We start from the raw sequence: 20,103 nt of genomic DNA, 5'->3' as shown, positions 1-20,103 counted from the left end.
CCCACCACTCCTCCTAGATACCGGACAACATGGGTCAGACACTCTCCGAGCCCGTCGTCGACAAGGTAATTGCCTCCCAATGCTGCCGCCCACCCCCGCCCCCGCACTGTGTCCTTCTTTCCACCCCCCCCCCCCTTGAAACGCGGCGACTGTCGCTTTGCATCGCCCGGGCACGGCGCGCATGCTGTGTTGCGTGATCTGAAATGCTGACATTGCATCTTTCTAGAAATCTGAAAATGGCGAGGGCGAGTCACTCATCTACGGTGTCTCCTCGATGCAGGGCTGGCGCATCAGCATGGAGGACGCACATGCCACCGTATTAGACTTCAATGCCGACGACACCAAGGGCACGCCCACCGACAAGCGACTGGCCTTCTTCGGTGTGTACGACGGACACGGTGGCGACAAGGTGGCGTTGTATGCTGGTGAGCAGCTGCACAAGATTGTCGCAAAGCAAGAAGCATTCAAACAGGGAGACATCAAAAAGGCTCTGCAAGACGGCTTCCTGGCAACAGATCGCGAGATTCTGTGTGGTAAGTTGACTGTCAACATCATCCCTATCTATCACGGGCCACCTGACACCTGCCAACAGATCCCAAGTACGAAGAAGAAGTGTCTGGTTGCACGGCATCAGTCGGCGTCCTGACAAAAGACAAAATCTACGTCGTATGTCATCCCCGCATCCTACCACGTTGCGACGCTCACACAGACAGGCCAACGCAGGTGACTCGCGCACTGTTCTAGGAGTAAAGGGCAGGGCAAAGCCTCTTTCATTCGACCACAAGCCGCAGAACGAGGGTAAGCAAACACGCCAACAGTTTGCAATCACTGCTAATATTTTCCAGCCGAGAAAGCACGTATTCAAGCCGCAGGTGGCTTTGTCGACTTTGGCCGCGTCAACGGTAATCTTGCTTTGTCTCGCGCAATAGGCGATTTCGAATTCAAGAAGAGCGCCGATCTTCCCCCAGAACAGCAAATAGTCACCGCTTATCCAGACGTCGAGATACACGATATCAACCAGGACGATGAGTTCCTGATTGTGGCTTGTGATGGTGAGAGGACTAGTCTCCGTGACCACGAGCTTTTACTGACTGGATTCAGGTATCTGGGACTGCCAGTCTTCTCAAGCCGTTGTCGAGTTTGTTAGGCGCGGAATTGTCGCAAAGCAGGATCTCGCTTCCATTTGCGAGAATATGATGGACAACTGCTTGGCCTCTAACAGCGACACTGGAGGTGTTGGCTGCGACAATATGACGATGATTATTGTTGGTCTCCTGCAGGGAAGGACAAAGGAGCAGTGGTACGAGGATATCGCAAAGCGGGTTGCGAATGGAGAGGGTCCATGTGCGCCGCCAGAGTATGGCAAGTCAGAAGATCCAGCCGAATCGCCCAAGGCGGAAGAGTAGTTCAGTTCTAATACAATCGTGTAGCCGAGTTCCGCGGTCCCGGTGTTCACCATCGCATTGACGATTCTCCTGATGACATCGACATGGATCTCGACAGCCGCTTCCGGCCGAATAACGGCAATGGCGGCCGCATCATCCTCCTCGGTGATGGCACAGAAGTCTCTACTGGAGACAATGAGCATGAGATGTTTGATAACGAGGATGAGGACAAGGATCTTGACTCGCAAGTCAACAAGTACAACCAGGAGGCCGACAACAAGTCGCGTCAGGACCGCCAAGGCACCCCCGGCCCCCAGCATGAGAGCAAAGTTCAAGTAACCGAGTCACCATCGTCTGTAAAGACTGAAAAGTCTGATGCTCCCGAGCCTCAATCGAAAGAGGCTCAAGCCACGAAGACAAGCGAGAAGTAGCTTGTACTCACTTGATCTGGCCACAGCATTCATACAGGGCCATGAAAGACCGACCTCGATGCATATCAACATGTGGTGCCTACCTTACGAATCTTTTTGTCTTGCAAGCGATGACGGACGGGTATTGGTTTCTTGCAGGATCAAAGTAGTGGGCCATGGAAACAAGCCTCACGGAACCCATGCGGGTAGTGTTATGGAATGATACCTGGCGGACTAGAGTCGCCATCTCCTATGCCTAGCTATCTCTTTTTTCATGATACCTTTGTTCTATTGAAACAGAGCTTGCTATTGGTGTGCATGTACTTTTCCCCGCAGAGACTGTGACCACCAAGCTATGACGTCATAGTGATCCGAATGTGCTGTTGTGCGCATGTGCTCAAGAGCAATGCCGTCAGTATTCTACATGCCTGTTATTTCAGGCTCTCTCATCCCAATCGGGATTCGGTCCATAGGTTGTAGACCAGTTTTGGATGTGCTCACTCACGCTGTCGTCAGTTGCGCACTATCCCATCCAGTGAACATCACCACGCGTCATCTGGACGGCATTGCGATTACAACGACGGACCCAATCAAAGGCCCCCGCACTATACGAAATTGAGCCACTATCCACACTATCCAAGCGTTTTGCAGCTTCGTTTCAATTCTAATGCTTGCTACTCTCGGGAGTGTGGGTTCGTGTGCAGAATGCCGGAGATAATACAGCTGTCCAGGGTTCATGTCCACGCATCATCACATTCGGTCATGATTTGTGATGTTGGTGCAAGCGTCACAACTATAGTGTGACTTTGGTAGTGCCGGAAATAATAGGCTATGGTTTGGAGTTACTGGCTCTGATTGCAGATTCAAAAGAGTTTATACCAATCTTCAGTCTCACATCCTTCCGCATCTCGTAGCACTCCATCTACCCAGTCTTTCTCACAATGGACCCCATCAACCCTAACCAGAAATTCCGAACAAGTCCGCAGTGGGCATTGTACCAGCGTGAAAACTTTTGGAAATCGAATGAAGGCGAAGTTCCAGTCTTCAATACTGGTATGGTCACCTTGCCTTGGTGACATCCTACTTCATTCATGCTAAGATATGTAATAGATCCCGGCAAGCTTGAAGAGTTAGCAAAAGAAAAGCTTAGCCAAGGAGGCTGGTTCTATGCCTCCTCCAATGCTGGTCAATCGCGCACCCACACCACTAATAGACAAGCTTTTTACCGGCACCGGATCATTCCGCGCATGCTTGTTGATACCAATCAACGTGACACTACGACCGAGATCTTTGGACATAGAGTTCCTGCACCAATTGGATTTGCACCTGTCGGCATCAATAAGATCTATAACCCGCAAGGCGAGTTACCCGTAGCGAGATCTGCGGGAGCATTAGGACTTCCCTACTGCCTTTCAACAGCAGGTTCACAAAGCATAGAGGACGTCGGTCATGCTAATGACCAAGGCGTGAAGAATGGCCGAGGCGATGTCGGAACCGCTGCCGGCGGTGGTGAAAAAGGCCTCAGGTTTTTCCAATTATATATGCCACATGACGATGAGCTCACTCGCTCGCTCCTGCAGCGCGCAGTGAATAGTGGCTTTACGGCATGTATCCTCACAGTAGATACATGGCGACTCGGCTGGCGACACGACGACGTCGCAAACTCAAATTATGCTTTCTACCATGGTGTAGGCGCGGACCTGGGCTTGACTGACCCAGTCTTCAAAAAGAGATTGGAAGAGAAGGGCATTGATCCCACAACCCAACCAAACGAGGCCGGTGCACTATGGATTGACAATGTCTGGCATGGACGCGCGCACACATGGGAAAAGGCTGTATGGGCAATGAAGCTCTGGAAGGAGCTCAGCGGAGGCAAGCCATTCTCTTTGAAGGGCATCCAAAGCGTGGAAGATGCCAAGAAGGCAGTTGAATTGGGCTTCGACGGCATTGTCGTAAGCAACCACGCTGGACGACAGGTTGATGGTGCAGTTGCAAGCTTGGATGCTTTGGAAAAGATTGCCGACGGTATGCCTCCCAAATATCAGATTATGTTACCTCAATTGCTAACTCTTTACTAGCTGTTGGAGATAAAATATACATCATGTTTGACTCAGGCGTTCGCTCGGCTTCTGATGTTGTCAAGGCACTTGCTCTGGGTGCAAAGTTCGTCTTCGTTGGCCGGCTCTGGATTTGGGGTCTTGCCATCATGGGCGAGACGGGTGTCACCCATGTCATGAAGAGCCTTTTGGCAGACTTGGATATCCTGATGAATGTTGGTGGATTCAAGAATATTGGAGAGATAACAAGAGATGCGCTGGACAGTGAGCCAAAGGGATACCAGTTGTTGCCGACGGCGAGTAAGCTGTAGCGCTTGGAGTACGAAATTTGTTTATTTACCACATAGTTGAGGACGTACATATTTCGCAAACCAAGAGCTTAAGTTCATTTCCCAAAAAATACGTCTATATCACTCGCGTTTCTTAAGCGGCTTGAAAACCTGTAGAAGTAATTATTGTATGTTGGCCAATGGGCCATTGGGAAATGTTACATGGCGCTAGGCCAGGAAAGGCTGACCGCCGTAGTAGGGCTGGGAGATGGTCCAAGCACTCCCGAGCCACTCCAACTCAACTGCCACTCCCCTCAATGCGCAGCTTCCCCTCCTGTGACTGTAGACAATACACACAAACAGTATGTTTTGTATCGTCGCGCTTCATTGATTTTGTTATATCCCGAAGTTATTCGACCAGAAATCACTGCGACGCTACCCAAACCTACTTGTGTTGTCCGACATACAGACACGAGCCGGCCAGTCTAGAAATATCTCCGCGTTGACTGCCCATCATGTCAGTCATTCTCTGCACTGGTACGTGGAAGTGTTACGAAGCTCTCAAGAATAAAACTAATTCCTTGTATAGCTGGTTATGACCACACTATTCGGTCCGTATACTTTTGAACTCGCATTGTTCGCAATCTATACTGACAGCTCAACGTCAGATTCTGGGAAGCGCTGTCTGGAATCTGCTCCCGCACCATCCCTCACCCAGACTCGCAAGTCAATCGTCTTTGCATATCGCCTGACAAGCGCTACCTCGCTGCCGCTGGCCACCACACTGTAAAGCTCTACGACATCAAATCGACCAACCCGAATGCGATCCTTACCTTTGACGGCCACACTTCGAACATTACCGGTGTCGCGTTTCACTGTGAATCCAAGTGGTTAGTCACTTCATCGGAAGATGGCACGGTTAAGATTTGGGATACACGGTCAGGCAATGTCCAGCGCAACTACACCCACGGTGTCCCGGTCAACGATGTGGTCATTCACCCAAACCAGGGAGAATTGATCAGTTGCGATCGCGGTGGCAACGTAAGGATCTGGGACCTCGGCGAGAACAAGTGCTCTCATCAGCTCATTCCTGAAGATGATGTCAGTGTCGCAAGTGTGACTGTTGCTAGTGATGGCAGCATGGTTTGTGCTGGAAATAACGCTGTGGGTTTGCCCAGTTTTCAAAGAGGAGAAACTCTAGAGCTGGATTCTAACAAGAGCAACAGGGCAACGTCTATGTCTGGCGAATGATTCAACGTAGTGACACTACATCCATCCTGCCCATATGCAAGTTTGTTGCACATACCACCTACATCACTCGCGTTCTTCTCTCCCCCGATGTCCGCCATCTAGCCACTTGCTCCGCCGACCACACTGCCCGCATTTGGTCCGTTGATACCTCAGCTCCCCATAACGTCACTCCCAACGACAATCTCCCATCAGCCAGCGAACGCGACCCAGCAGCTTTTCCACTCGAGACTACACTACACGGCCACCAGAGATGGGTCTGGGATTGCGCTTTCTCGGCCGACAGTGCATATCTGGTCACCGCCTGTTCCGACCATTATGCGCGATTGTGGGAACTAGGCAGTCAAAGTATTATTCGGCAATACAACGGACATCATCGCGGAGCCGTCTGTGTGGCCTTGAACGACACTGCTGTTGGTAATTAGGAATCACGATTTCACTCGGTAAGTAAGATTAGTGAATGATATGTGCATGAACCCATGTATTTGCATCAGCGTTGGCGTTTTGGCGGGAAATGATACTCAGTAATGGGGAGGTAATCAGTCAAACATTAGATGGGCATCTATGGCGAAATAGGAGGGTTTCTTGATCATCCAGGTCTGGGAAGTGATTATCAGGTTACATAGACGTGTGTCTGTTTGAGCGGCACGCTGTATTATGGAGATGCAAGTGTACAAATCATTGTTGCATAGTATACAAATGAAGAATGGAAAGGCAAACAAATGCAACAACGGGGGATAATCGTCGTATAGTCAGTTACCTGGTGAACGATATTACACTAATTTCCTTCTCTCTAGTTTGCTCCCCTTGTTGAAAAAAAAAATCTTTCACTTCTTAAATCGCATTAATGAATTAGAATTCCCCATTTACACCCCAAACGCCATGATTCGCTATGCATGATTTTCCCCTTTAAACTCTTTCTATCAATAGAGGATACAAAAAGAATCATGACGACAAGAAAACGTAGACATGAGATAGAGAAAAAGATTGAGTCCCCAACGATAACAAGAAAAAACAATGACGGTTGGGAAAAACTCGCTGTGGCAGAACATTTGGGGAAGGGAAAAGGTGATATGGAAAAAAAGGGTAGGGGGAGAACAAAAAAAAACGCCCAAACAAATGCTCTCTCTCCGACTTGATTTCCTCATACAAAACAACAACAACAACAAACAACAAACAACCCTTGAGCATAACACGTAAAATTCTTTAATCCATAATTCATTTCCTTGATGTCACCCTCCTCGGGTACTACTTACCCACGCACCCCCCCCAAACCATGCATGACTCCCTAACTCTTCCTCTTTACCCTTCTGCTCTCCATTTCCCCCCTACCCCCAGGTCTCATCTCTCCACTTCAAACAACAAAGGCTTTATTTCCGCATCAAAGCCGAGAACCAAGATGATATGTTCTTGCCGGACACATTGGGTGTACAAGGAGAAGAAGAAAGCGTGCTGGATGTTTCGGTGTGGTGCTTTGCCAAATCATCGCTTCTCCTGCCGATGACTTGTGTTCTAATCTGAGAATACAACAAGGGCGCGTCGGCATGATGGATAGTAGCAGTGCTAGCACTGCGATATGGCGGCAGGGAACAAGAAAACGACGGCGAGAGATTCGGCGAGGAAGAAGGAAAAGAAGGAGGGAAAGGTAAAAGTGTAGTTGTTGGTATAGTATTTGACATTCCTTCTGGCACGGATGCTGGTGGTGGGGTTGGCAAGAATATGGGGTATCGAGGCGGCGCAGTGGCCTCGCTTCTTGCTCGTCTCGTCATGGGGATGCATGGCGAGGGATCGAAGCGTGGCATAGTGGTAGAAAATAAAGGTGTATGTATATGTGGAGGTGATGACGCCCCTGGCGTCGTAGGAAGATCTGAAGCCGTAGTCTCCGTATGGCTCATCTGCATGGATAGCGGAGCGTGATGGGGTGGCATACATGACCACGTTGTAGAGCGGCTTTGTGGCAGATCTAAAAACCCAGAGATATCAGCTCTTTGTGTAAGATACCCGAAAAGGTAGGACTAAGAATGAAGATGGAAAGTGGCCGTTGCCTAGGCGGGACCACCTTCATCTCTCTTAGCTTCCTCTGGGTTCTCTGGTGCACCCTCAGCTTCGGCCTCTCCATTCTGTCCTTCAGCGCCATCTCCCTCAGGAGGGGCGGCTGCGGCGGCAGCGGCAGCGGCTGCAGCGGCCTCAGCTTCCCTCGCCTGCTTCTCTGCCTTTGCTCTTTGGCGTGCAGCCTCACGCTCAAAGTTCTCCTTGCGGGCTCGCTCGTCCTTTGCTTTGCGCAGACGCTCTGTTTCTTCCACGCCACCACTCTTCTTCAGCTTTCCTTCTTCAACGAAATTGCCCAGTTCGCGCTTAAACTCGTCGTCGTTTCTTGTCGCGAGATCGCGTTGACGTGCCTTTTCAGCTCGCTCGATGGCTTCCAATCTGCCTTCGTGGTTTGGTTGCAGAGCCTTGACCTCGCCCAGGACACCATCACGAGCTTGCCGGGGGTCAATGACCTTGTCCGCCGCAACTGCATTAAGCATGCTGCGACCGCTCGCAGAGCGCATTCCCTTGCCATTTTCCTTCTCGCTCTCCAGGTTTTGTTGTTTAGTCGCCTGTTCAACCAGTTCCAGCGTCTGGGCCGCCTTCTCAAGATCGTCTTGCAAATCGGCCGCGAGTTCTTCTTGCATAGTAAGCATGTCTCGCTCCTCGCAGACAGTCTGCAGTTCTTGCTCCCAAATCTTGGTCCAGAGTGGCTTCTCCTTGGCCAAAACATCCTGCAACTTCTTGAGCTCTGCAGTGGCCATCGACAGATCTTTGGCTGTAGTCTCAAGTTGGCGAGGTAGGGGCCGAACTCCCCGCATAACAACGTCCTTTCTGAGATCTTCGACAAGATCCTGGAGATCATCCACCCTGTTGACAATCTTCTCTGAGTCGTCCTGCAAAGCCTTCTTTCCGTTGTTGATGTAGGCGCGGCCACTGTCACCGTCAAGCGAAGGCAACGCAACCTTAATAGCAGTAGATTTGACGGCGCCCGCCTTTGTACGTATTGTCGCCATGCTCGCTTGTATGTCCGAAACAAATGATGAATATGTCTGGCGGACAACGGCTAAATCTCGACGTAGCGCCTGCACTTCGTTGAGTTGAGTGGCCGACGTAACTGTACCTTCAGAAGGTCCACCACTTGGAATGGAGCGTGAAGCCAATAGAGCAGAGTTGCGATTGGAAGACAGAGGCGCTGCAGATATACCAGCAAGCTCCTTACTAGTTTGCTGCTGGCGTTCTGCAACGCGCTGTATAGTCGCTTGTTGATCCTCAACAACGGTCTTTATACTCTCCACCAACTTGCTGAGACCACCAAATTTGTCGTCAATATGATTCTTTACTTCATCGAGCTGCTCCACATTCAGAACAAGGACCGCTCTGTCCTTGATGTCGCGTATGTCCTCTAACTCGTATCGTACACCGGAAACTGGGTCCTGAATATGAATCTCGGGTAGGTCGCCGTAGCGGTGCGTGTCCCAAGCGAACTTCTCGATAAAAGCTAGTTGCAGGCGAGCAGAAGAGAGTTCGGAACCATCAGCAAACACGTATTTCTTGATCTTACTCTTGTACTGAAGGAAAACGGTGAGTTCTTTCCCTTGTTGAGGCGATTGCTCTGGGATGAAATGTGAAGGCTGCGGAGATGGCGTCTTTGTTCTGTAAGAACTGTGGCGGCTCGCCGCTGGTCTAGGACTTCCGTCTTTGGCTGGTGAGCCAGGCGCGATTTCGGCTGGTTCAGACAATGGCCCGTTGAGAGTAGCGCCCAGAGCGAGTTGGTCATTTTCGGGAAACTTTGGCGCACCAATCTTGTCTTGCGGCGTCTTCTGAATGGGGCTGTCCTCTGCCCCAGGTTCTTGGGGTGGCGGCAGGCTTGGTGCTTTGCCCTGAGAACTCTCCTCAGAGATGCGTCTGTCGTTGTGCTGATCATAAGAAAATTTGGTCTCCACTGCTGGTCGCTGTTGGGCAGGTTGTTGATTTGATCGCTGCCGACCGTGCAGCGTAGGTGCTCTTGTTCGGACTGCATTCATAGACTCGCGCACATCCCGACCCCTATTCGGTATGGGCGAGTTCTGAACGGGCGGAAGTGGTATGCCATTTGTACCGAGATGCTTCTGGATCTGATAGGCTGAGAATCTCCGTGAAGCCCTCCGCTCTAGCTCTCCTCCTCTTTGCAATGCAGCCAGCGCATCTTCTTGTTGTGGTGGAGGTGGAGGTGGTGGGAAGTCGACGGGATAGTTGGGTTGTGGTTGCGGGGCGTGTTCTGGCGGCTTAGGCATGGCGTCGTCTGAGGGGTAAGGAGTGATGACGGGCGCTTGCTGGGCAGAGTTACTCGACATGGACGAGTCTGTAGAGAGCTGGCTCGCATTCGTAGAGCGGTTCGATTTTGGGTTCGAGGGCAGTGAGTCGTACTTGCTTGGCGATGCTCGGCCGCCTCCTGCCACTGAGGACGAGCGTGGGGGGAGGCCGGGGCCACCAAAAGACGGACTGTCGCCCCTCGAAGGCAGTCTTTGGCTTGCTGAACGGGCTTGTTGTGCGTCCTCGACTTCACTGGAACTACCGACGCTAGCCTGTCGCGGACTACCGCCGCCGTTGAGTGAGCCATCTCTTCCAGTACGCTGCCGTAACCGCTGCTGCTTCTTCTTCAGGCCATGGAGGAGGTTGATTATGATGTCTCGTATGCGAGGTAGGAAGTTGTCGAGGCTGGCCTGGGATGCTTCCTGGCTCAGGGTCTCTTCCAGTATGCCGCGCAACAGTTCCGGGACATTTCCCAGGTCGTTTGTGTCAACACCAATGGCATTGAAGGCACGCGACGCGATGTTGAACTCATAGCCCAGACGGACATAGACGTCGGAGACCTCGCTCTCGGTGGCGGTCCCACGCGACCATAGGGTCAGTGTCTCTGGGTCGTGTCAGCGCATAGGATATTGGAAGTGGGTGGGGGCTGATTGCGCCGTAGACTGACCGAGCAGTTGCTTTGTGGCGACGAGTAGATGTGTGACGGACTTCTCGATCTGGGAGAGTTGCTGCTGGGGCTAGGATGCATGACATGTCAGCGGGCGCGGTTGGACTATTGGGCGCGGAATGCCGAGAGGGTCAGTACGTACGTTCTTGGGCGCACGGCGTGACGACGAGGACCCCTGGGACGAGCGCATGGAAGAGGGCTCTTCGGCCATGATGGGGGAGGAGGGGGGCGCAGGTATGCAGCAGCTGCAGCAGAGTGGATGGCCGAGTGACGAAGCCTAAGGGCACGACACGCTCTCTCGGTAGTGTTGGCAAGCACGTTGGGTGCACCGACGTCTGGCTGCCCGCTCCCGCCAAGGCCTGAGTGGCTGGGCTGCACGTGGCGCCGTCTCACACCCGCCACATCTCTTTTGCGCCGCCTGGGCTCGCTGGGCCCGCTGGACCATTCACGTGTCCGTCCCGCCACAGCCTGCAGACCCGGTTTTTTCTTCTGCCATTGGGGCATGTCATGGCCAGAGATTCCTGATAGCAGGGTACCATCGAGTCTTGTCGTCGCTCGTCGCCTCTTGACACGGCGCCCGTGCTGCAGGGCAAAAAATATAAATAGTATCTCAAGGCCGAGCAAAAGAACACCACCAGGACAGAGCCATTATCCAAAAACAGTAGAGTGCCCATGTTGCCATGTGCCTGAGCTGGCCTGGGAGGCCCAAGGTCCGCAAAGAATCGGTAGGGTGCGTTGGGTGTGTAGGTAGTAGTAGCGCATCCATGGCATCCATCAGTTGGGCAGCCACTGCAGCACTGCAGACTACTACGGCGTACTACGGGCCTACGTTGGCGCTACTCCCTGGAGCTGCTGGGGTAGTCATTGTGGGCATGCGTCTCTAGCATGGGCGAGCCGTCATGAACAGGTGTTTGCCCCGTATTTGCTCCCAGGAGCGGCATTGTCTGGTGTAGGCACGCACGCAGGACAGCAGCGCCGGCGCTTTGGAGGCGGTGGGTTCTGGACCACGACCACGGCGGCCACCACCACCACCACCACGATAATAATAATAATGCTAATACTCTGGCGGGCGCAGAGGGTTGCAAGCACCCGACAGAGTTTGTGCATGGCCACGGTAGCCTCGCCAAAAACAAGCCGGGGACAGGGCCAGGAAGCGAGGCGACAAAGCTTACGGGCACGCCGTTTGGCTGTGTGGTCGTGTGGTAGCAACGTTGGCGGTGGCAGCAGCATTCACGGCGACGGCTGCCCTAGGCGTGGTTAGCTGCCGCATCTGTTTCATAAGTCGATCAGGCTTGGCACCTCACCGTGGACATCTGTCTCTGCATTCGGGCACAGCCTCCTATACCATCGCGACCTCCGCCGCCGGCCCTCCCTCGCATTGCTCGTCCTGCCTCTGTGCCTGCTGCCGCATTGCATTGAGTGCCCTGCGCTAACTTCGACAGCTCCGACAGCCCACACCCAAGTAGAGAGTTGGAGCTGCTTGCCCTGTCCCCCCCCGCCCGTCGCTCCATCCTCCCACCCACAACCACCGACACCGACGCACGCTACCGCACCACCAGCACCCGCGCCCTCCTCACCCATCCATGTCCACTGCCGCTGCCACGACCAGCACCTCCTCCAATGCTCTGAACGCCGTCTCCACTCCCGGCAGGCAACTGAAAATGAGCACAGCTGGCAAAGCCGCTACCGACGCACAGCGAAAGCCAGGAAGCCCCAGCGAAGGTAGCCAGAGGTAACTAGTCCCTCTCCAACTGCCCGCCCCGCCCGCCCGCCCGCCTCCTCCCATCGTACGCTGCTCCTCAGCTGCATGTCTGCCCACGCTCTACTCCGCCGCCCGACACCGCTACCACACGCCGGGATATCCTCGTGTGACTTGTCGGCGGTCACATGGAGCCACGGTGCGACTGCGCTGTCCACTAGACGGCCCTCGCGCCCTGTCTTCTGTCCAATTGCCTCACCTCGCCCTGCCCTGTCCTCGATATATTTGCACCTGCCTGCGCCTGGCCCAATGCTGACTTGGCACCTTGTAGGAAGCAGCCGGCCAAAACGGCATGGACCCAGGGTACCAATCCCCTCACTCAGCGACCGACGAACCCTTCCCCATCCAACGGCCTCGTAAACTCCCAAAAGCCCACCCCGACACCCTCGTCGGGCGAAACTGCGTCTCCAATGCGGCACCTCAGCGATCGGATGATGTACCTGTTGGCCAACCTCACTGTAAGTGACGGGTGCTGCTCAATCCGAAGCCGACAAACACAGCTGACGGTCATGGTTAGGGTCTTCCGGGCATCATTACACTGAAGAATGGTGAAAAGTACTCTGGTGTGCTGTCCGGCACTTCATTGGACCCTAGCGAGCTGCGTTATGTCTTCAAGATGGTCAAGAAATTGATGCCCGCCAGCAATGCCCAGACCAATGGCACAGGCGACGTTTCCGACGACTATGTCGGTGCGGGTGACTACCACGTCATGTCCTTTGACATGAGCGACGTTGCCGATTTCAATGTCAATAACGTGGTGCTTGACAAGTCTAGCGCCAAGGGCCAGAACGGTATGTGTATTGGTGACAGTCTTCTCTCGCACCAAGCTGACTGTCGTAGGTACATCGGGCTTCCGCACAGACACCGACATTTCAGGCAAGATGGCCTTCCGCGAGCGTGACCTCCAGAAATGGGAGCCGTCCGAGGTCGACCCAAGCCTGACTCTTGAGTCAACGGGACGTACGACTGAATGGGACCAATTTTCCACCAACGAGCGCCTGTTTGGCGTAAAGAGCAACTACGATGAGACTTTCTACACCACCACTATCAACAAGAACGACCCTCAGTATGCAGAGAGGGCTGCACGTGCTGAGAAGATTGCTCGGGAGATTGAAGGCAGCACTGCAACCAACGCACATGTCCGCGAGGAGCGAGGAGGGTATTCTGCTGCCGACGACAATGGTGATGAGGAAGACAAGTACAGCGGCGTGCGTCGAGACTTTCCGGCTCTGTCAACAGGCCAACCTAACCGGTATACCCCGCCTGCGCGCCGTGCACCTTCCGCTCAGCCAACCGTACCCGGCGCTCCGGTCGATCCTGCCATTATTTCCTCGTCTGTCGCACGACCTGGTTCGCAGATCGCACAACGTGCCGCCAGTCCCGCTGCGCCAGCAGCCCCTGCAACTGAAGCCCCCAAAGCCCAGGAAGCCGCCAAAGAAGCACCCAAAGAAACCACAAAGGAAACCACCAAGGAGGCCCCTAAGGAGACTCCCAAACCCGCATCAAAGCCAGCAGATGTGCACAAAGCCATCACGGAGCAACTACAGAAGCCCAGCAGTACCATCAAGTCCACAGTGGCTGCCATTCCCCCTCGCAAGGCCGGACGACCACACGATGCAACAACCAATGTGGAACATGATCTGCTGGATTCTTTCAAGCAGTTCTCGGCCGCCGAAAAACTGCGCATCTCTGATCGCCAGAGGGCTTTCGCTCGCGAAAACAAGGCAGTCAAGCTGAATGACTTGAAGAAGTTTGCGCTCAACTTTAAGTTGAGCACACCAGTGCCATCGGATTTGGTTCCCATTCTTGCTAAGGACGAGACTAAGCAGCAAGCCATTGTCGACAAGGCTAACCGACAAGCGCTTGAGTTGAAGGCTTCGCCGCCTGCAAAACCCTCAACCAGCGCTTCCGACCCCAAAGCTGCCCCACGGCCATCTGCTAAGCCTGAGCCTACCCAGGCTTCTCCAAGCACGACTGTTGACCGCCAACAAGCTCAGCGTCCCCGCCAGGGACAGCAGCCCTACGCATCGGCTAGCATGCGAGGTTCGCACCAGAACATGAACATCCCTCCTCGGAACCCGGGACTACTCAGCACTCGTCTACAGATGAATCATCAGCAACACAAACAACAGGGTGCAGTGCCCTACAATGGCGTTCCTCAGCCAATTCCATCTCAAGACACTCGGGTGCCCCCTACTGGTTCTTCACAGCCTTCTAGCGGTGCTCAAACACCTTCCAGTGCGTCAAGGTTCAATGTTCGTGCACATGAGTTTAAGCCAAACCCAGCAGCGAACACTTTCCAGCCTGGTGGAAACCCAAGCGCCAGCTCCAGCCCTCGACCAAACTCATCACGGCAAGAAGTTCGCAAGCCGCCTGTCACCAACTTCTTCATTGGTCAAAGGCCAAATGTAAAGTCTCTGGACGGCCCAACAACCTTCAACGCTGTTGGACGTCTGGAAAAGGAGGTGCAAGGCAGTGAGAAGTCGCACTCTGATATCGCGCCTCCTTACAAGACTTTCCCCACTTGGGACTTCCCTGCATCCAATTCAAACAAGGGGTATGAGCAGCTATTCGAGCATGCTCCTCCAGCAGTGCCCTTATCAGCTCCTCAACACGTAATGACTAGCGGTCCCATGCCGCATCAAATTCCTCCTCATCTTCAGGGTGCACAAGGTATGCCACAAGGCCCAACGCCCCAACACACACCCCGAGGCCCGCCAGTGCAGCCGCATATTGGCCAGAACCCACACCAGTTCGAAGCGCCCCACATGCAATACTCGCACTCGCAGTCATCAGTCCAACCTTCACCGCGGCCCATGGCACCTTTCATGTATGGAGCACAACCCCAGCAAATGCCAGGCTATCCCCAGCCTGTCCAAGTTCCTCAGTACGGCATGAGCCCTAATGTCCAGCATGTACCTATGCGTAATGCGCAAGGCGGACAGTTCATCCAACCCCCTGGCCCAGCAATGGGAGGGCAAATGATGACGAACCAGCCTTCAAATGGGCCTTATATGGGAATGCCAGGTAACCCTCAAATGCAAATGTACTCTCCGGCTCCTGGTCCTGCATACCCACAATATCCCGGCCACATGCCTGGGCCTGGCGCCAATGGGTTCCCAAGTCCGAGACCAGGTGCTCCGATGATGAGCCACCAAGGTTCACAGCAAGGCCACCACCAGCAACCTCACATGATGTACATGCAGCCCGGAGCACCAGCACCTCAAATGTACCAGATGCAGCCAGGTTCTAGTAAGTTAATTGATGGAAGAATCACGTTGCAAAACTAACATGGCGGCAGTGGCTCCGATGCGAGGACCTTATCAACAGCCATACCAGGGTGGACATTACGGCTCGCCCCAGCAACATCCTCAATTCCCCCAACAACATCGTGGTACACCAAGTGCAAGCTACTCTCAGCCTATGATGCAACAGCATTCGACAGGGCCCCAGGTCCCACCGGCTGGCCCCGCTAACCATGGTCCGGAAGCTGTCAATGAAGCCAAATGAAAGTCTCCAAGATGAAGCTTCGCATCTTAACTCTAGCGACATTTCCCGAAAGTTGCCGCTTGAGCTCCACGAGATGCTTCCCACACTTGTTTTACTTAATTTTGCTATGCGATTAGCGTGGGTGGGTCGATATTCTCTCTAATGAGTGGCTTGACGCATAGCGACCGGCGTTGACAGGGCATGGAGGGTGCACAAAAGGATTACGGTGTGGGCAATGGCTTTGCTGGCTATGGATGTGCGGGGTGGGACAGGAAATAGTGCGTGGGAAACTACCATAGTTCGCTATCTTGAACACGATCGCAAAGCACTATGGGAGAATCGAGAGGAATGCTTTGGCTTTTCCGACTACGAGGGAGGGAGATGATCGAACAACGAAGTGGAGGGGGGAAGGGGTGGTGTGATGGTGGTGGTAGCTAGCAGAGCATGTTTTCTCCAAGACATGGTATCCAATCAGCACAACAATGCAACTAGCTTCAGTGTTAATCCATCAGCTTTCCTTTCAAGGAAGTCCACCTGATCTAAACGCAGATATGCAAGTGACAAGGATCAATCAGCAGGTACACGGACCCACCCTCTTAGCGTGCATCCAGGGTCCACACTCCCGCCGTTGTTCCGACACTACCCCAGACGGCGGACGGCATCTGCTCGCCAGAATTACCGTTCCTTATACTCACTACTTCATGTCGCTCTGTACTGCATGCCGGTTCCTCATGAAGACTTCGAACTGAGCAGCATGACCGATACCGCCGCCGAACCACTGATCCCCAGTTCCCGACACGACTTCCCTCCCGATACGCGCAACCCGTACACCACCGACAACGATGACGACACCGAGATACACGACGACCACGACGACGAAGTCGACGAGAGCGCCCTAGTTTCCCCGAGTCTCTTCATCTGGATCCTAACCATATGCGCCGGCGTCAGCGGTCTATTATTCGGCTACGAGTACGCTTTTTTTTCTTGCTTACAATTATCTCTCTCTACCTTACCTTTCTTATTACACTTCCGAACACCAAGTCTAACATTTGTGTATAAAGTACCGGCGTCATTTCTTCGACCCTCGTTTCCATCGGTACCGATCTCTCCTCCCGATCGCTCACTACCCTCGATAAAAGTCTTATAACGTCGTGTACGTCGTTTTTTGCGCTGCTGGCCTCGCCGCTTACGGGCGTGCTGGCGGATTCGTACGGACGCCGGACGGTGATTTTCGTGGCGGACGTGCTTTTTGTACTTGGTGCGCTATGTCAGGCCTGGACGAGCAGTGTGGGCGGGATGATTCTGGGCAGGTCGATTGTAGGGGCTGCGGTAGGGAGCGCGTCGTTTGTTGTGCCGCTGTATATTTCAGAGCTGAGTCCGAGTCCGTTTCGGGGCAGGTTGGTGGTTGTGAGTAGTTTGTTTGTGACGGGCGGGCAGGTTGTGGCGTATGTTGTTGGGTGGCTGTTTTCGCAGCGGGTGCATGGGTGGAGATGGATGGTTGGGTTGGGAGCGTTGCCCGCAGCGGTGCAGTTTGTCATGTTGTTCTTTTTGCCGGAGACGCCAAGGTATTTGGTTAAGGCTGGGAGGGTGCAGCAGGCGAGGGCGGTGCTGGGAAGGGTGTATAAGAGTGAGGAGGGTGGAGCTAAGTTGGTGGGCGCTGTGCTAAGGCGAGTGGAGAGGGAAATTGAAGAAGAGGAAGATGCGGCTGGTTTACGGGGTATGCCCGAGTCTGCAAAGTCTGGCTGGAGAGCAAAAGTAGAAAGAGCGCAAGACAACCTATCTCAACTGATTGTCATTGGAGGAAACCGAAGGGCATTGATAATCGCTTGCATGCTCCAAGGCTTCCAACAACTATGCGGTTTCGTAAGTAATCCCTACTATCCTCAAGCTCCTCCCCAATATACTAACCACGCCCACCCCAGAACTCCCTCATGTACTTCTCCGCCACAATCTTCCGCATGGTAGGCTTCTCCTCCCCAACCCTAACCTCGCTCTCCATCGCCCTCACAAACTTCCTCTTCACCCTCGTCGCCTTCCACTTCATCGACCGCATCGGCCGCCGCCGCATCCTCCTCTACTCCATCGCAATCATGATCCTCGGCCTCATCCTCTGCGCCATAGCATTCATCTACGTCGACCTGCCCGCTGCCGCCGAAGAAGAAACAGTTTTCAACACCGATGCAAACACCAAAACGTGGCCTCTTATTATTCTTGTATCCATGATTACATATGTAGCTGGTTACGCGATTGGTATGGGCAACGTTCCCTGGCAGCAATCCGAACTTTTTCCCCTATCAGTTCGTTCGCTGGGATCGGGCATTTCGACGGCCACGAATTGGGGCTCGAATACCCTGGTTGGTCTTACGTTTTTGCCCATGTTGCATCTTTTTAGTCCTGCGGGCACGTTTGCGGTGTATGCGGTTGTGTGCGGGGTTGCGTGGGGCACGGTCTGGAGGATCTATCCTGAGACGGCGGGGTTGGGGCTTGAGGATGTGGGAGGGTTGTTAAGGGAAGGGTTTGGAGTCAGGGAGAGTGTGAGGGGGTTTGAGGAGCGGAAGAGAGAACGGGAGAGGGGGCGGTGATATAGACGAGGTGTTTTAGATGACATAGAATCAAGAATGTTCAAGCAGTAATTCTGACGGCATGTTTTTTTGTAACAACCCAAGTGCTCGCCGATTCACCACAGTGCCCTCCTGACCCAAAACCTCATCCCAAAAACAAATCCAATACCCTTGCATACTTTTCTGGAAACTGATACAAATGCCCATGGCCTGAATCTTTAAAAATAGACAACTCGGCCTTCTTCATCCTCTGCTGCATAAGCCAGCTATTCGGCGTCGGCGTCATAACATCCGTCTTCCCATTCGTGACCAACACCTCCTTGTCCAACTGCTCCATCCGCTGAAAAAACGCTGCATCACTCACAAATGCTGCGATGGCCGCATTCTGCACTTGTGTCCCGGCTTCATCCACGAACGTCGTGCGTTGCTCGCCGTCGACATGGCGCTCGGGTAGCCGGTGCCACCAAGCTTCACCCAGCGCACGACTGGTTTCAGAGGGGTAGAAGAAGAGATCGAGCATGGTATCTAGCGTTGGGTTCGGCTGGCTCGCCTTAATCATGATGTTGGGGTCTGGCGCTACGAATCCAGTTGTATACGCCGATTGCGTCCCAGCCAGCACGAGTTTCCGGACTAGATGCGGGTACTCTAGTGTGAGAACTTGAGCGGTGAAGCCTCCCATGGAGAAACCTAGGACGTCTACTTTGGGCACGTTGATGGCGGAGAGGAAATCAGCGATTGTGGCGGCAGCACCGCCGATGGTGGGTTGGATGGTGCCGGAACTGTGGCCGCATCCGGCGTTGTCGAGGAGGATTAGGGAGCGCGTGGTGGCGATGCTGTTGAGGAGGAGGGGATCGATTAGGTCCATTGTCCCGCGGAAGTGGGTTATCCAGAGTAGAGGGAAGGGGGACGGTGCGCCGAAGCGGCGGTAGGCAAGAGTTGTGTCTTTGACATCTATGTAGTGGGTTGGGACTGTCTGAGCGGACATTGTTGGGGATCTGGGATAGGTATCGAGGGTAGTGGGGATAAAATGTTGTAGAGTTTTGTAGTCGTTGGCTTGTCTTTTTCGAACAATGAATACTTGTTCTTATGTGTAGTATTGCGGTGGTGATTATTGATCATCGTAGCTTACAAAAACTGACTGCGCATGATACTCTTACACAGAAGTGAGCTAGTGCTTGCCGAGTTTCTTCCCAAAGTAGTGTACTTGGATGCATGGGCTTCGGTTGTTGAGTAAACATTCGAGAGAACACTTGATTTGCGCCTTTTCGAGGTAACAAGGGTTCTAGCTCATATAATCAGTCTTGGTCCATTCATTTGTTCCTAGCGCTTCCTTGATTACTCTTTCGAATGCAGCCAAGAGACTTGAGTGCTTAGTAAACTGCCCGAAATGGCGGTTTATTGTTTGGATTTCGAATACCGTGCAAGGTAAGTAGTCACTCTGTGTAGACAGGAGGACTTTGCACAAAAAATAGAACACTTCCACCTTAACCATGCCTTGTCATTGCCATCACACTAGGACTACATCTTTTCTCGGAAACGAAGTCCAGTAACATCGTCGTTCGCTAGGAATATCGCCGTCTTTGAGGAGGCAGAACCCCACAAACTTAAACGCATCTTTGAAACCATCATATAAAGTTGGTCGCAACACTAGTTTGAGGTCCCTTATGTACTCCCATCCCGTCATGGCCCGTTTTGCGGAACAGCGAAATACCACATCCCCAACCTCAATATCTGCGGGTGTGACTCCCAATGTCCCATAGGAAAAGCCAAAATTGCCATCTGTGCGCATTGTTCGAAAAACTTGGCTCTGCGCCAAGACGCTGTTCACGATACGCGATAGGTTATTGGGCCAGTGATGAGTTGATGGATGGTACGGTTCTTTCAGCCAGTTTATTCGGGTAGATTGAAACAACTGTGAAGTTTTCTCATCTAGCA

General features: G+C 53.1%; 8 protein-coding genes across 8 annotated transcripts; 5 read left to right on the top strand and 3 right to left on the bottom strand.

Moving 5' to 3' along the window:
* Nucleotides 1–29: 29 nt before the first annotated feature.
* COCVIDRAFT_37536 (hypothetical protein) lies at nucleotides 30–1,816 on the top strand (the record flags this gene model as incomplete). The annotated part of the gene is made up of 7 exons (XM_014701525.1): nucleotides 30–65; nucleotides 227–533; nucleotides 593–666; nucleotides 714–798; nucleotides 846–1,052; nucleotides 1,102–1,362; nucleotides 1,431–1,816. The coding sequence occupies 7 exons, from the start codon at nucleotides 30–32 to the stop codon at nucleotides 1,814–1,816; spliced, it is 1,356 nt and encodes a 451-aa protein (XP_014557011.1).
* A 920-nt stretch (nucleotides 1,817–2,736) lies between these two features.
* Nucleotides 2,737–4,163, top strand: COCVIDRAFT_37535 (hypothetical protein; the record flags this gene model as incomplete). The annotated part of the gene is made up of 3 exons (XM_014701524.1): nucleotides 2,737–2,848; nucleotides 2,906–3,820; nucleotides 3,874–4,163. The coding sequence occupies 3 exons, from the start codon at nucleotides 2,737–2,739 to the stop codon at nucleotides 4,161–4,163; spliced, it is 1,317 nt and encodes a 438-aa protein (XP_014557010.1).
* Nucleotides 4,164–4,636: 473 nt separating this feature from the next.
* COCVIDRAFT_37534 (hypothetical protein) lies at nucleotides 4,637–5,794 on the top strand (the record flags this gene model as incomplete). Its single annotated transcript, XM_014701523.1, has 4 exons — nucleotides 4,637–4,658; nucleotides 4,711–4,732; nucleotides 4,790–5,285; nucleotides 5,348–5,794. 4 exons carry the CDS (start codon nucleotides 4,637–4,639, stop codon nucleotides 5,792–5,794), a joined length of 987 nt encoding a protein of 328 aa, XP_014557009.1.
* A 1,138-nt stretch (nucleotides 5,795–6,932) lies between these two features.
* COCVIDRAFT_26388 (hypothetical protein) lies at nucleotides 6,933–7,301 on the bottom strand (the record flags this gene model as incomplete). The annotated part of the gene is made up of 1 exon (XM_014701450.1): nucleotides 6,933–7,301. The coding sequence occupies one exon, from the start codon at nucleotides 7,299–7,301 to the stop codon at nucleotides 6,933–6,935; it is 369 nt and encodes a 122-aa protein (XP_014556936.1).
* A 113-nt stretch (nucleotides 7,302–7,414) lies between these two features.
* COCVIDRAFT_98395 (hypothetical protein) lies at nucleotides 7,415–10,570 on the bottom strand (the record flags this gene model as incomplete). The annotated part of the gene is made up of 3 exons (XM_014701522.1): nucleotides 7,415–10,296; nucleotides 10,360–10,429; nucleotides 10,502–10,570. The coding sequence occupies 3 exons, from the start codon at nucleotides 10,568–10,570 to the stop codon at nucleotides 7,415–7,417; spliced, it is 3,021 nt and encodes a 1,006-aa protein (XP_014557008.1).
* Nucleotides 10,571–11,942: 1,372 nt separating this feature from the next.
* On the top strand, nucleotides 11,943–15,628 carry COCVIDRAFT_98512 (hypothetical protein; the record flags this gene model as incomplete). The annotated part of the gene is made up of 5 exons (XM_014701521.1): nucleotides 11,943–12,091; nucleotides 12,390–12,576; nucleotides 12,636–12,909; nucleotides 12,959–15,370; nucleotides 15,420–15,628. 5 exons carry the CDS (start codon nucleotides 11,943–11,945, stop codon nucleotides 15,626–15,628), a joined length of 3,231 nt encoding a protein of 1,076 aa, XP_014557007.1.
* Nucleotides 15,629–16,361: 733 nt separating this feature from the next.
* On the top strand, nucleotides 16,362–18,189 carry COCVIDRAFT_37531 (hypothetical protein; the record flags this gene model as incomplete). The annotated part of the gene is made up of 3 exons (XM_014701520.1): nucleotides 16,362–16,576; nucleotides 16,669–17,470; nucleotides 17,530–18,189. The coding sequence occupies 3 exons, from the start codon at nucleotides 16,362–16,364 to the stop codon at nucleotides 18,187–18,189; spliced, it is 1,677 nt and encodes a 558-aa protein (XP_014557006.1).
* Nucleotides 18,190–18,313: 124 nt separating this feature from the next.
* Nucleotides 18,314–19,153, bottom strand: COCVIDRAFT_98533 (hypothetical protein; the record flags this gene model as incomplete). Its single annotated transcript, XM_014701519.1, has 1 exon — nucleotides 18,314–19,153. The coding sequence occupies one exon, from the start codon at nucleotides 19,151–19,153 to the stop codon at nucleotides 18,314–18,316; it is 840 nt and encodes a 279-aa protein (XP_014557005.1).
* Nucleotides 19,154–20,103: the final 950 nt, after the last annotated feature.

The sequence above is a fragment of the Bipolaris victoriae genome (assembly GCF_000527765.1).
Source record: "Bipolaris victoriae FI3 unplaced genomic scaffold scaffold_39, whole genome shotgun sequence".
Classification (NCBI taxonomy): Eukaryota; Fungi; Ascomycota; class Dothideomycetes; order Pleosporales; family Pleosporaceae; genus Bipolaris; species Bipolaris victoriae.
This window is presented reverse-complemented; position numbering and strand designations above follow the sequence as displayed.